The following is a 12,801-nucleotide window of genomic DNA, read 5'->3' on the forward strand; positions in this document are numbered from 1 at the left end:
AGTGCCCGGCTGGCGCTGTTATTTTGCGACTTACCACCTTATGACTCTTACTTTTTGCAACTTGTCCGATGTTTCAGAGTGACAAGGAATTAGCTACAAGGAATGTATTGTATGAGAGTGATTTGATCTTGCATCACTGGTCAATTAAATAATTATTGAACTAATTGATTCCGTAAAATAATTCATAAGGATTTAATACTTCGGTGCGTTTTGACTGAAATGTATGAATGTGCAATGACTGATAATAATCAGTTATTGGAGGTTATAAGATTATATAATGAATTAAAAATTTTGTTATTGTTGTGACGATATAGTAGATTCCGCAGGATTGCGAGTTTTTTAAATGATTCATCGGTTCAACAAAGCTATTATGACCAGCGAAGATATCATTTTTGTTGAGTTGAGCTGCCTTTGAAGACCTAATATGCAAAAGAGGCGAGAACTATAATATTGCTTCATATAAAGAACTTCAAGAAATGTCCACTGCATCAAACAATACCCAGGGAATGCCTGGGATGGTTGAAATAATAGAACTTGCAAGACTATTGCGACAGAATGGTGACAAAGTGCTGAGTGCTACTAGCAAGTTATCTTTAACCACATCACTTTTGAATGATTTAAATGAAGCGTTCAGCCTAATTGTTGACGAAAATGAAGATTTGGAAATCTCTTTCCAAGTATGCAATAGCTCCACAAGTGACATATTCAGAGACCTTAAATTTCTTCATGATTTCGTGCAGAAGACCGTCAGCCTTAAAATTACACATAGGCAGAAGGATCGCAAAACATTAGTCGATATTACTAAATTTAGGCATTTGAAATACTTGGAATTGCAAAAGGTTTCTATTGAATCTGTCCATGGACTGCAAGGAATTAGAGGACAATTAGAAAGTGTAGTCTGCTCTGGTGGCAGAGGCGTTGGCTCCGTTGGAAGACTATTAGGTTTCAGAATTAATTATTCTCTTTTTTACATGAAAGGTTCCCTACCTAGTTCAAAAATGTTTGTTTGACTCCATTTTATTTTCTTTTGTCTGCAGCTGCTTGTGGTGGTGACGCAGGTGTTGGTTTTCTATGGGGATCGTTGCGTTCTTTGGCATTACCTTACAACGCTTTAGTCAGATTAGACAAATCTCTAGAACTAGCAACATGGTTACAGACATTAGACTTGAGCCATAATTTGATATCATCTGCCACTGAAATCAACTGTTTGCCAAACTTGAAGAATGTCAATCTTGGATATAATAAACTAGAGACTGTTCCAACTTTCAGTCAGGCTGTCTTTCATACCCTGCAAGTGGTGATATTGAAAAATAACTATATTGATAATCTGAGCGGTGAGTTTACATTGTTTGAAAATATTCTAAAATTTTATATTTTCAGATGAACTAAAAACCAACACATATCTGCTCAGCATTATTGAAACAGATAACTCATACTTTGTGATACATGAGTCATATCATGCATGTGTAAAATGGTATGTCATTTCATATTTTTGTGTAGGATTACAGGGTCTGGATTTCCTGTCTGAATTGGATTTATCGTACAATTGTTTGACCGAACATTCAGTTTTATGGCCCTTGGAATCAATGTCAGCCCTACTGTGGATATCCTTAGAAGGAAATCCTCTGTCATATCATCCAAAACATAGACTCTTATCTATAAAACATTTACATCCAAGCATAGCAGACAGTAAGGTACTTTGTGTGGCTTGTTATTATTATTTGTGATTATTTCAAATTTTATTCTACTATGAATCAATAAGTAAAATCCAACACTTGAGTCTACTTGAGTCTGAGTTGATCATAGGAGTAGACGAAACATCATATTAGAGCAGTTCATAAGTTATTGCCCACTTGTTCTCAAATCAAGATTTTTTCTTTCGAACTTAGATGAGCATTGTTATAATTTTGAATATTTTAAATACAAAATAACTATTTATTGTTTGATCGGTCTATTTTTGGGCTAATAAACAGATATTCTGATTATAGTTCGTCCTGGATCACATTTTGCTCTCTAAAGTTGAGAGGCAGGTGGTCAATGAAAACCGCTTCTTTTCTATTAGACCAACACGTTTTTCATCTGGTGATGATTTATCGTCCTTAACAAGTTCTGTAAGATCTGATCTTACATCAACTTCCATTGAGACCACAATGTTTACTGAGTCTATGATACAAAGCCAATACTCTGATCCTCCAGAAAGCGTACGCAGTTCTAAAGGCCGAAAGAAAACAAATGTAACAGTAGCAGTTATAGCGGGTGATGATTGCGATAAGGACGAAATTACGTTGAGTTCCAGTATCGCTTCGAGCATAGGTAATTAATCCCAACCTAATCACGTGTATACCTATACAGAAATTTTGATAGGAAAGAAAATAAATACAAATCTATATTCGTTGAATAGAAACGTCTATGGATCATTTGGAAACAAAAAAGCAAATTGTCGCACTTCGAGAAAAGTTTGGTGCAGATAACTGGCTGCATAGTCATGCGGCGACATTTGTTCAAGAAATCATGGGAATGCAAAACACATCTCGTCCTCTACTATCATCTACACCAGTCACTATGACTCCAATAGATACACCGCGTGTAACAACTATTTATGATTCTTCAACGTCCAAGTTAGATACTTCTACCTTGCCAGTAGACGCTAGTGTTGAGATCGAATCCATAGGAAAGTTTGGGGAAAATAAAGAATCATTAGATATTCCCGATGAAAAGGAAAAAGATATTTCTGATAAGACTGATTTGCTTGTCAGCAAAATTGTAGAAGTAACTACCGATAGCCAGTTGCAATCAGAAGGTCTATATGATCCTGATGAAGGTGGGTTTTCTCATTTTTGTGTCGTATTTTAATGCTATGCGATGAAATTCATATCCTGAGCTTATAATATGATGTGAAGTGCCAAGATGTTAGGCACGATTAAAATTGATACAGCGTTAGTAATAATCAATTACACTTCACTTCCATTATTAGAAGAAGGAGATATATACATAGTGCAGAAGAAAAAGACCAGAGATGAAACTGAGGAATTGTTTTTGATAGTCACTCCAAAGTAAGTTCTTTTTCATGTTTCATCTCTTGTGTAGCTATTTCTGTTGTCAATGCTTAATATATTCTATTTGTTTGGACTCTTATTGCAGAAATATAAAGGAAAAAGATTCGATAACCAGAAGGGTGATATGCCGGTGGGCTACCAATACTGTGCTCTCATGTGTAATGGGTAGAGGTGAAACAACTAGTGTAGATATTATTTTTGATACATCTAGAAGAGATCGACAAAATAGAACTTACTTCATGGAGCCTCACGATGCCAAGGTATTACCTATCCACAATTTGCATATCTTGAAAGTATATGTGTCCATATTAATTACACAAGTTTTCTCTTGATATGTCGCTTTATTTCTCGATTTTACAGCAACTTGTGGCCACAGTTGGTGAAGTAATAAATGCGCAGCCCATTACATTGAAAGTCTTCAAATGTATGAAGTGCTCCACACACTTTTCAGAGGATTCAGATAATACATTATTGATTTCAGCTATTGTACCAGGTGAGTATACTACTTTTATTTTTCATCGTAACAAACGTTCTAGCTAAGCAATGACAATACTTTCAAGGATAATATATTACAGTAAGCGATGGCAAACTAATATTCATGACAATTCTTTCAGAATCTACAGGACCAAAGTGCCCCACATGCAAAAGCACCTTAGTCATACAAACGGATGAATTGGCGACCCCTGTGATATTTGATGACACTGCTGCTATCAAAGGAAACGAAAGCAATGAATTGTCACAAGATCAATTAACAAAAGCTCCAAAGGATCAGGATTTAGAACATTCAGCATCGCATTCTAGTATTGGTGAGCTTTGAACTCATTACAACTGACATCTGGTAGAACAGTAATAACTCTTTCAATAACAAAAGACTGCTATTTGAGTATCCATTGTGCTCATACCACTTCTACGAGAATTCAGGACTAGTCACGTTTTGTTCAAATAATTTGTTCACCGATATTTATACGTATATATATATTGAATTAATAATAGGTGTTGTAGAATTCTGCCACATCAGTCATTGTTTTCTATTAACAGTTGCTCAGATTTAGCCATTTTCACGAAATATTATTTGATTTTATATCCCTGAGAATAGCGTTATTTTTGAAGTGATACTCCATGGTGCTCGCGACTTGCACCATAATATAATCTACTCATCCTCGGTGCAGGTACAATGGAAAGTGATATGCTAACTCTTACCAGTTCTATGGTGTACTTCGAATTTCACACCCAAGCCCAAGTCCAAGTTCAGTGTAAGCTTTATTCATAATAATTCATATCATCGAACAATCATAATGCTCTCATTTCCTTTTGCTAGTTGATTCATTTGTGTATGTCATCAATTATTTATAAGCAAAAACTGTAACAATATTAGTGGTGTTGAGGGCTCATCGAAATGCAATATAGCCCAAGTACATCATTAATAACTTTACTTTGCTACCATGTTCTCATCACCATTAACGTTTTATGGGTAAACTGTTGGCATGGTCTCGAATAAACTTTGTAGGTTCCAGAAAGTATCTCAACAAGTACGTATAACAGGACTACCTTGTTTAGCATCTGCACAGACTCACATCAACGAGTTTTAATATAATGATAATCAATTGTTTTATATTCTTCACTACAACGATGTCAAATTAGGACTATGTATGTTCTACAGATGTGATCAGTAGAATCAGTAGTATCCTGATATGTAATTCATTTATAGTAAAAAAAAGAGGATCTTTGAGTAGTTTGTACCAGACTAATTTTCGAATTTTCATGCTTACTTAATTTGAAGATTTGTCAAAAAGAAGCATATAGATTTAAAAAGTACCGAGCTGAATAAGTTCTGCAAGATGAATTTGACGTGACATTGTGAACGTATAAACAAAGAAAGTAAAAGTCATGTTACTCCGATAGTGAACTTTCTTCATGTCAATAATTACTGACCAAGAAAATATCAACTGCTTATTCTGTTTAAAATAGGCTCAGCAACTAGTCTTGATGAATCCAGGGAATCTACACCATCTGCCGGAACCATGACGAAAAAATATGAAAGTGACATAGAGATCTTGAGTAATCCGAGTCAGAGCAGTATTGAAGTGTTGGATGAAAATGCAAAGTACGTATTGAGTAAAAATTACTGCATTGCACTCTTGTCGTTTCATAAAAACTTCTGGATAGTAATGTTCTGTGGGTTTTTGATTAAAAATCAGTACATGATCTACTATTCTCATTGTGAGTCAAATAACTGATTGGCTGAACGGTCAAAACTCCATTTAGATTCGTCATATGATAGACTTTGAACTTGGAAAATGGATGTGCATATAATTTTCTGATTCAATTCATTTCTGCATGCAGATCAAATTTGACACCCAGTAGAAAAAGGTCATCTGAAGAAAGGCGAGTTGCAGTTGCTCCGTCTTTGTTGACAATTCCAGACACATCTCTACTCCCCGCTGGTTTAACGGAAAGCAGTTCTTCTGGTACGGTCTGGGAATATTTATTCCAATTTAGTTATGCAGACGTATTCTTATGCACCTGAACTTCCTTATAGGCTCTTTAACAGACAGCGTGTGTACTGCATATGAAAATAAAGCTTTGAAACTCATAGAACCCAATTTAAAATCAACTAAAACGTACAGAGAGATTGAACAAGAGGTACTGCGTGAAGAAAGAGAATCAACACCCCAATCTTCAACAAATTTGAGTGCAATGCTAGGAGGTAATATTCTTTTGAATAATAATTATAAGCAAATTCTGAATGATATAGATATTTTGCTAGTGATTTTGATACGGAAATTAGCGAGCACTTGCATCAGAATATTTCAAACAGTGTTGTGTTAGTTAAATTATTTAATTACATAATCATTTGATTTGATTCATTGCAGGATTATTGGAAACCCTAAAAATTGGCACAAGTAAATTATCATCACCCATATTGGAAACGGATCCAGTATTTTCAGGTAGCGCTATTCAATATTCATATACCGATTACCGAAGTGTTGATCACAGAGTGAAACTCCACATTATTCTGAATATTTTTGAGCACGAAAAAGAAGATCTAGTCCTTCTGCTTAGGGTAAGCGTATTTTGATCTCTGAATTCCTAAGCTTCCAACATGAACTGATTTGTGTTTTTTTGTTATTTTAAATTTTCAGGCGGAAATTTTAGCGAAAGATTCGGCAGAAACGTTTCCTGGATGTTTAATTTTGTCCACTTCTAAAGTTTACATTCTAAGGATTACTGGATCGGAAGGGTATGTCTTCAACTCTATAATTCCATTCAATGTCAAGGAATTTTTAAATTCCCAGACAAAACACGTATAAACTAACAACAGGATTCTGAGATAATGAGAGTACAATGAAAATACATTCTTATAATCATGAATAAGTAACATTCTTCAAATGTTAGGGAGGATCCCCAAAAATGGCTGCAAAAAGAATGTAGTTGGACTATGGATAGATTGCGAACGTTTGCTCCATTGCCTTTTAAACAAGGCATTCTAGTTGAATTGTATCAACCTGGCAAAGTCGGAGAGGGACCGTCAAATGCAACTGTTGTTTGTATTCTCCAAGATTTCCAAAGAACATCAAATTTCTTATCGTACCTCACTGGTATAAACCTCCTTTCAATCTACTTTCCATATTTCTTTGGTATTTGTATATTAAAATCTCCAAACTTCGAGGTAATATCCATATACTTGCGTTTCTTGTGTTACAGATTTACCATTACCTGGAAGTTGCGAGGTAGAATTCTCAGTACCCGAGCATTGTACGTCACGACTTCATCATCTCTTGACTTTTTCTGAAAATCACCAAGATGGTGACGCTGTGCGTTTACTTGCTCTGTTTTCTTGTTGTACAATAAAATACGACGATCAAACTATAGTTACGAAGGTTGCTGGATTGATAATAACAATGTCTGCATTATTGGTTATCGAAGATAACTTACAATGGCTAGTACTTGGAAGTCAAGAAACTCCTGCAATCAAAACTGAACAACCTATGAGCAACCTAATCTCAGTGGTCAGTAATTTTCATCAGATTGTAATTCATGTGAATGCATATATATTTAAACTGAAATTTACCACTATTATTTGGTTGCTTTTTGACTATCAAACTTTTCAAAAATGTACAATGATTTAGTTAATCATCATTTCATTTCGATACTCTCTGACCTGGTCGTTAATTGAAATATCTCATTTTTAGGAGCACAATGGAAGTTTGCTGAAGTTGAGCTATCTGGATGAACTAGCAAATAAAGAAGAAATTTGGACACTTGAATTTGTATCATCAGGGGCCGTTGAAACTGTAATAAATTCAATACAACCGCCATGGGAGGAACTTTTTTCCGTTCCTCTGCAAATCACCTCCGGAACGTCTCCAGATACTTTGAAAACATGAAAAGGTAGGATAATATTATAGCATATCGGAAAATTTTATTTATTTGTACAGAGTTAATCAGAAACATATATTCTTATGACCTAAATTTCATCGTAGACTCAAATGATGTAGTTAGCCTATTACGGTACCATTTTTTACTTTGTTGAACCTTTTTGTGATAAATAAAAAAATCATAGTTTTAGTCATAATGGCAATAATATAATATGACTTTTGTCAGCTGTGACCATAGCGAGCCAAAGCTTGGGTTGGTTCGTGTTTATTGTTAACAGTCCACCTGTTATTCTGATAGTCGATAGAAAATCATATCATATGAATTCTGATTTCCTATCTCCTATCTTATCTGTGCTTTTTGCATATTAATATTTTTTTTTTAATCTAGTTGAGGCAATCTAGAACTGTGTTGAAAACACTGAGTATTCATTTATTTCATATGAATGGTAAAGATTAACCAAGCCTACAAGTTCACAAAACGATTTTTTTGATTTAATGACGATTGATATTGATATAATATATTCACGCACATCTACTGAAAAATATTAAATATAGCCTGATCAGTAATGAAGAACTATTGGCATTATTATTGTTGGGCTGTGATGACACATATTCACCACTGAGTAATATAATAAATAGATGTTGCTGTAAATACCAGTGTTGGAATTGAAATGATACGTTTTATCAAAAGTTCGACAGTATACATACATTTATACACGCAATCATACGGTCTATTTCGGTGTAAAACTAAAGTATCACCATTCGTAGTTTAAATGATTTTCAAGTGCTGTAATAAAATCAACTAGACTATTTTATAAAACTAACAAATTGTATAAAAATAATGTTGAATAAATATTTTTCTATGAATATCTGAAATTCTTTTTGATGTGATGAAATCCAAATTGATGATTTGATCAATTCCGTTCAATTGATACAATCTATAAGATTCATGAAATGCCTTAAATATTCCGAGACACTTATCAAGATGTAGTAAGTTATTGCGTATCAATCAAATGGCGCCCATCACTTCATGTCAAGAGTAGTAATAGTTCACATGACGTAGGACTTTGTGTTTCAATGATTAAATGGTCAAGACACTGTAGGACTATACTAATGTATTCGGATACGATAATATATTTTCTTACATACAGATCCTCTATTCCGCATACTAACAATTCCGGGCATTGCTATTTTTCATGCATAGCCTGACTTAGTAAATATCTACTGATTTCAAGCATCACTATTTGCCTATCAAAGTACTGTCTGGTGAATGAGAAAAAATTGAGATTCATTGCGTTCTCCACAGTGAATTAAACATACTACGCGTCCTTTTCAGAGATGATTTGCCTAAATATGGATATATCAAAAATTGATCCTACTCTAAAAGATGCTGTGACACTAGAAACACTCTATTCAGAGATATTGGTGAACTAGATAGCAAAATAGCAAGTCTTACTCTTGCTTTTCATGCATTATTGGTAAATCTGCTGTGCGAAAATATCTGTCCAAAAATTCTCAATTCAAAACCTGTGCTTTCATTGACAGCTTGAGACTGATGGGTCTGTTTTATATGCAGATATTTCTTTTGTTTAACTTATATCCGCCCATCCATTCAGATAGCTGTTATAGGAGTTGCATATCAAATTGGTTTGTTGAACTTAAATGGACATTGGTCAAATTTAATGTTAACCAATTAGGACTAACATTGTGATTTAATGTCGAGGCGATGAGATGCCTCTTCATTAGTATATCAATCGAAAAGACAAATACATTTTTCTTCCAAGAAAAACTCTGTAATAATCATTTTGAAAAATCTATTGTTTGAGGAATTTATGATCTTTCTATGCACCATTCGGCAGAGATAGTTTCTTCTCTCTGCAGATCTGAGGCATATGACTGGAAATCTTAAAGCAAGAAGGCCTAAATTATCAGTTGAGGGATATGGTAATTTTGAATGCTTCATTGCTATGCCGTTCAGCTTGTAGATAGAATTCCATTATGTATGCTCAACACATAAGACTATTCAAATGTTCAGGAGACTTAATGTTTATTGCGGTGTAACGATCTACTATTGTAAGATAGAATGGTCCATAATTAATCGTTAATTTGATTAATTGGTCGTCAATTTTGCTGTTGATTTATATCACAGAACATATTCTATTTTCTTCATAAAATTGGAGTTGAATGTATCCATTTTCTTCGCTTACACTTTCATGTGATACATCATCATCATGAATAAAACTGCGATTTTCTATGAAAATTGATAAAAAAGAAGAATGTTTAACAAATCTTACTTAATTTGTAGACTATGGTCTGAAGATTTCCATACTTTCATGTTTCCAAGTAGATTTCATAAAATTCATTTTCGAGCTCTATATTTTTACCAGAGTTTATTGAGACATGGGTGAGACATCTCGATGTCTGATAAAATTAGAAGTTTCAAATTCTTTTTCGAAATTTGCTATTAATGATTATTTTATCAAGTTAAATGAATGTCGTAACACATTTCAATGGTTCATCTATGATAAAGGTTCCATTTGTTCTAACAGATGATAAAGCTAGAACCTTGGTGCATACTGCACTACTCATATTGCATAAGATGTGATGCTTTGCATTGTAATATTGTACTAGATATTATGCTAATCAAACTGCACGCAGTTTCGTTGCTTGTATTTCGTAAATTAGTTGAGGTACTGGGAATAACTCATTTAATCTTGCATTAGTTATCGATCCACTCAGTAGCATTTGTGAATATTAGGGATCTTGTCTAATCTTGCTAGATCAGACTCGAAAAATCCTAATATTAGATCTATGATATTAGTGATAATCACTTTTTTGAATCTGTAACTTTTCCCTGTTTTCATTTTCATTGAGCAATTCTTGATTTACTTTAGTGTCTTACTACCATGGTTACCCGTTCCAATATTTGACTTTATGAATTTTTTTAACTGCGAGAAGTGTGAGCTCATTTCCTTCAACCATTGACGATATTCATAAGTGTAGCTTTGAATAAGAAATTTTGTCACCTCACTTAAATGTGTTTATCTCTTGTAGTGAGAACAAAAACTGACCAATCGGTTCACTCGCATGGTAGTGTCAAAGTGTTGCCAGAATGTATTTAGGTTGGTCTCGATCAACCAATGCTATCACAGTCAGTCGTACACCTTTGAGAGGATAAGGTCAGTTCTCACGAATATTTTTGCGAGACCCACCATTGATCATTGAAATATTTTCAAACTTATGTCTTATAAGATGTTGACTGCAAAGTATGATTTTATTTTGGTGTTCGTTTTTGTCAAAATTTTTCCAGACCGATAGCACATTCTCACATTTTTACACTTAAGTGTACTTTCTTCCAATGAATACATTCAATTTGATAAGGGTTGTTGAGAAATATTTTGATTTTATTTGATCAACATTTTTTCTATCATTATGCAAACAATATTCGCAGAAAAGTTTTTGTTTTCAATACTTCTTATTTTTTAAACATTTGAAAAAGTATATAGAATTTTAAGTAATAACTAATCATTTCTTTAGATTTAACAGATTAGTTTCACAGTTACTCTCAAGCGGATCAACATGCATTATTTGATTCTTACAGCAGCATTATTTGCAATTTGTAAGTTCTTGAATACTGTTGCTTTGTTTCTAGAGTATAAATTATTTGTTGCAATTACTTTATACTTCCAGTGCAGTTTGTGAATGGAAATTTTGGCTACAGCCCGCGCCGTACGTACATTATTATCAATGTCAAGTACTTTGTTCCATATAGAATCCCAAGAATTTTTTGACAAATAGTGAATTATTTCTTGACTATTTGATCTAGATCAACACACTTGGGCAAAAGAGCACAAACACTGTTCTGGAGAATGGCAATCCCCTATAGCTCTTTCTTCAGCTCGAGCAGTACCATTACCTTTGCCAGCTTTGGAAATGATAAGCTTTCATAATCTATTATCTGGTCCGATAAATGTTACTAACAATGGGCATTCAGGTGAGTTTTAAAAAATTGTATCAGTGGCACTATAGTTAAATATTTTTGTTCTAAAAACAAATTATTCTTTTTCTTTTACACCCTGCTAGTGGCTTTATCAATCCCAAAAGCACACTTGGAAGAGCGTCTACCTCATGTATTCGGTGCCTTACTAAACAAAGGCCAGAACTATGAATTTGAGGGGCTTCACTTTCACTGGGGCATGAAGAATAATCGAGGCTCAGAACATATACTGAATGGAGTTAGGTATGCTTATTGGTATAAATTATACTATGTTAGTCAGAAGTTATCGCCAACACACATTAGGAAGATTGTTCCTTTCAATACTTGCTCTTTGCTTATTAGCTAGTAATTATGGAAAAGTGTATTGCTGATTTCAGGTACCCAATGGAGATGCACATTATACTTAGAAATGTTAAATACCCTAAATACGATGAAGCAGTACAATACAAGGATGGTCTTACTGTTTTAGGAATTTTTTTCCAGGTATATATCATCTTGTCTTGTGGGTCTCCATTCAAAGCATTGATCATATTATTTATTTTTTAGTTGCAAGAGGAAGACAATGAAAAGTTTGATCCCATATTGAGAACGTTACCGAATGTTCAATGGGTCAATTCTGTTGTACGAATGAACGCATCATTCACTCTGGCTTCTGTGATCCCAGAGGATACTGATATATTTTACACTTATAAAGGTTCACTTACTACTCCCCCCTGCAACGAGGCTGTCGTCTGGATTATTTTCCCCACTCCTGTGCAAATTTCTTTCAGACAAGTATTACAGAATTCCAAAACATTTTGATTAATGAAATTTTATTTAAAAAAAATTAGGTGATTTGAGGTGAATGTACAACTTTTCAGATGAGTAAATTCAGAATGCTTTCAAATGGGGAGGATGTATTAGCAGACAACTATAGACGGCTTCAAGATATCAGAAATAGAAAAGTATATGTAAGAAGACTGGATTCAAGGCATATGAATTATGAGGATGCGATCAACTTAGATATTGAGCAATTAGAATGGATCTGGCGGTAGGCACGTGGACTGAAGGACATCAAATCGGCAAATTTTCAGACATAGTTATGAAATAAGCATAGTAGCAGGTTATCTACTAGATCGATATTAAATGTGAATGAATTTTATGATAGATTATATTGTCTTTGATAAGTTAATAAAAAGCAATTCTCAGATTCAAGTTCTCCCTCCATGAAGTATTCTCTAGCCATCAATGCTGGTTACTGTCGGTAAAATAGGTGTTCATTTATAAATAATACCGTTGATCCTACACTCGTAACGATATATTATTACTTATTTTCAGTTGATCAGTAAGCTCTCTGTCATAGCTGTTACAAATCGGATATTTTTGTTAC

General features: G+C 34.0%; 2 protein-coding genes across 5 annotated transcripts; both read left to right on the forward strand.

The window, feature by feature from the left end:
- Positions 1 to 55: 55 nt before the first annotated feature.
- LOC105684848 (serine/threonine-protein kinase 11-interacting protein) lies at positions 56 to 8,302 on the forward strand. 3 transcript variants are annotated; one of them, XM_048650620.1, is made up of 19 exons: positions 56 to 203; positions 318 to 942; positions 1,038 to 1,334; positions 1,501 to 1,694; positions 1,989 to 2,313; positions 2,402 to 2,821; positions 2,975 to 3,053; positions 3,142 to 3,316; positions 3,417 to 3,549; positions 3,671 to 3,862; positions 4,226 to 4,309; positions 5,025 to 5,160; positions 5,400 to 5,524; positions 5,596 to 5,763; positions 5,930 to 6,120; positions 6,200 to 6,297; positions 6,453 to 6,655; positions 6,762 to 7,066; positions 7,250 to 8,302. In XM_048650620.1, exons 2-19 carry the CDS (start codon positions 477 to 479, stop codon positions 7,442 to 7,444), a joined length of 3,786 nt encoding a protein of 1,261 aa, XP_048506577.1. In that variant the 5' UTR covers positions 56 to 203; positions 318 to 476; the 3' UTR covers positions 7,445 to 8,302. The 3 variants fall into 3 exon arrangements, with proteins under 3 accessions (XP_048506577.1, XP_048506576.1, XP_012253946.2); XM_048650619.1 differs by having other exon boundaries at positions 61 to 203; positions 315 to 942; XM_012398523.3 differs by lacking the exon at positions 4,226 to 4,309 and having other exon boundaries at positions 78 to 942.
- A 1,609-nt stretch (positions 8,303 to 9,911) lies between these two features.
- On the forward strand, positions 9,912 to 12,621 carry LOC105684773 (carbonic anhydrase 2-like). 2 transcript variants are annotated; one of them, XM_012398400.3, is made up of 8 exons: positions 9,912 to 10,394; positions 10,973 to 11,054; positions 11,126 to 11,164; positions 11,262 to 11,429; positions 11,519 to 11,675; positions 11,810 to 11,915; positions 11,979 to 12,206; positions 12,293 to 12,621. In XM_012398400.3, the coding sequence occupies exons 2-8, from the start codon at positions 11,015 to 11,017 to the stop codon at positions 12,464 to 12,466; spliced, it is 912 nt and encodes a 303-aa protein (XP_012253823.2). In that variant the 5' UTR covers positions 9,912 to 10,394; positions 10,973 to 11,014; the 3' UTR covers positions 12,467 to 12,621. The 2 variants fall into 2 exon arrangements, with proteins under 2 accessions (XP_012253823.2, XP_012253824.2); XM_012398401.2 differs by lacking the exon at positions 9,912 to 10,394 and adding an exon at positions 10,473 to 10,614.
- Positions 12,622 to 12,801: the final 180 nt, after the last annotated feature.

This window comes from Athalia rosae, chromosome 2, assembly GCF_917208135.1.
Source record: "Athalia rosae chromosome 2, iyAthRosa1.1, whole genome shotgun sequence".
Taxonomy (NCBI): domain Eukaryota; kingdom Metazoa; phylum Arthropoda; class Insecta; order Hymenoptera; family Athaliidae; genus Athalia; species Athalia rosae.

Coding starts and splice junctions, on each gene's coding strand:
- LOC105684848 (XM_048650620.1), top strand. CDS start 477: ATGTCCACTGCATCAAACAATACCCAGGGAATGCCTGGGATGGTTGAA. Junction 943..1,037: donor CTCCGTTGGAAGACTATTAG/GTTTCAGAATTA, acceptor TTTTGTCTGCAG/CTGCTTGTGGTGGTGACGCA. Junction 5,764..5,929: donor TTTGAGTGCAATGCTAGGAG/GTAATATTCTTT, acceptor GATTCATTGCAG/GATTATTGGAAACCCTAAAA.
- LOC105684773 (XM_012398400.3), top strand. CDS start 11,015: ATGCATTATTTGATTCTTACAGCAGCATTATTTGCAATTT. Junction 11,676..11,809: donor CATATACTGAATGGAGTTAG/GTATGCTTATTG, acceptor TGCTGATTTCAG/GTACCCAATGGAGATGCACA. Junction 11,916..11,978: donor TTTTAGGAATTTTTTTCCAG/GTATATATCATC, acceptor TTTATTTTTTAG/TTGCAAGAGGAAGACAATGA.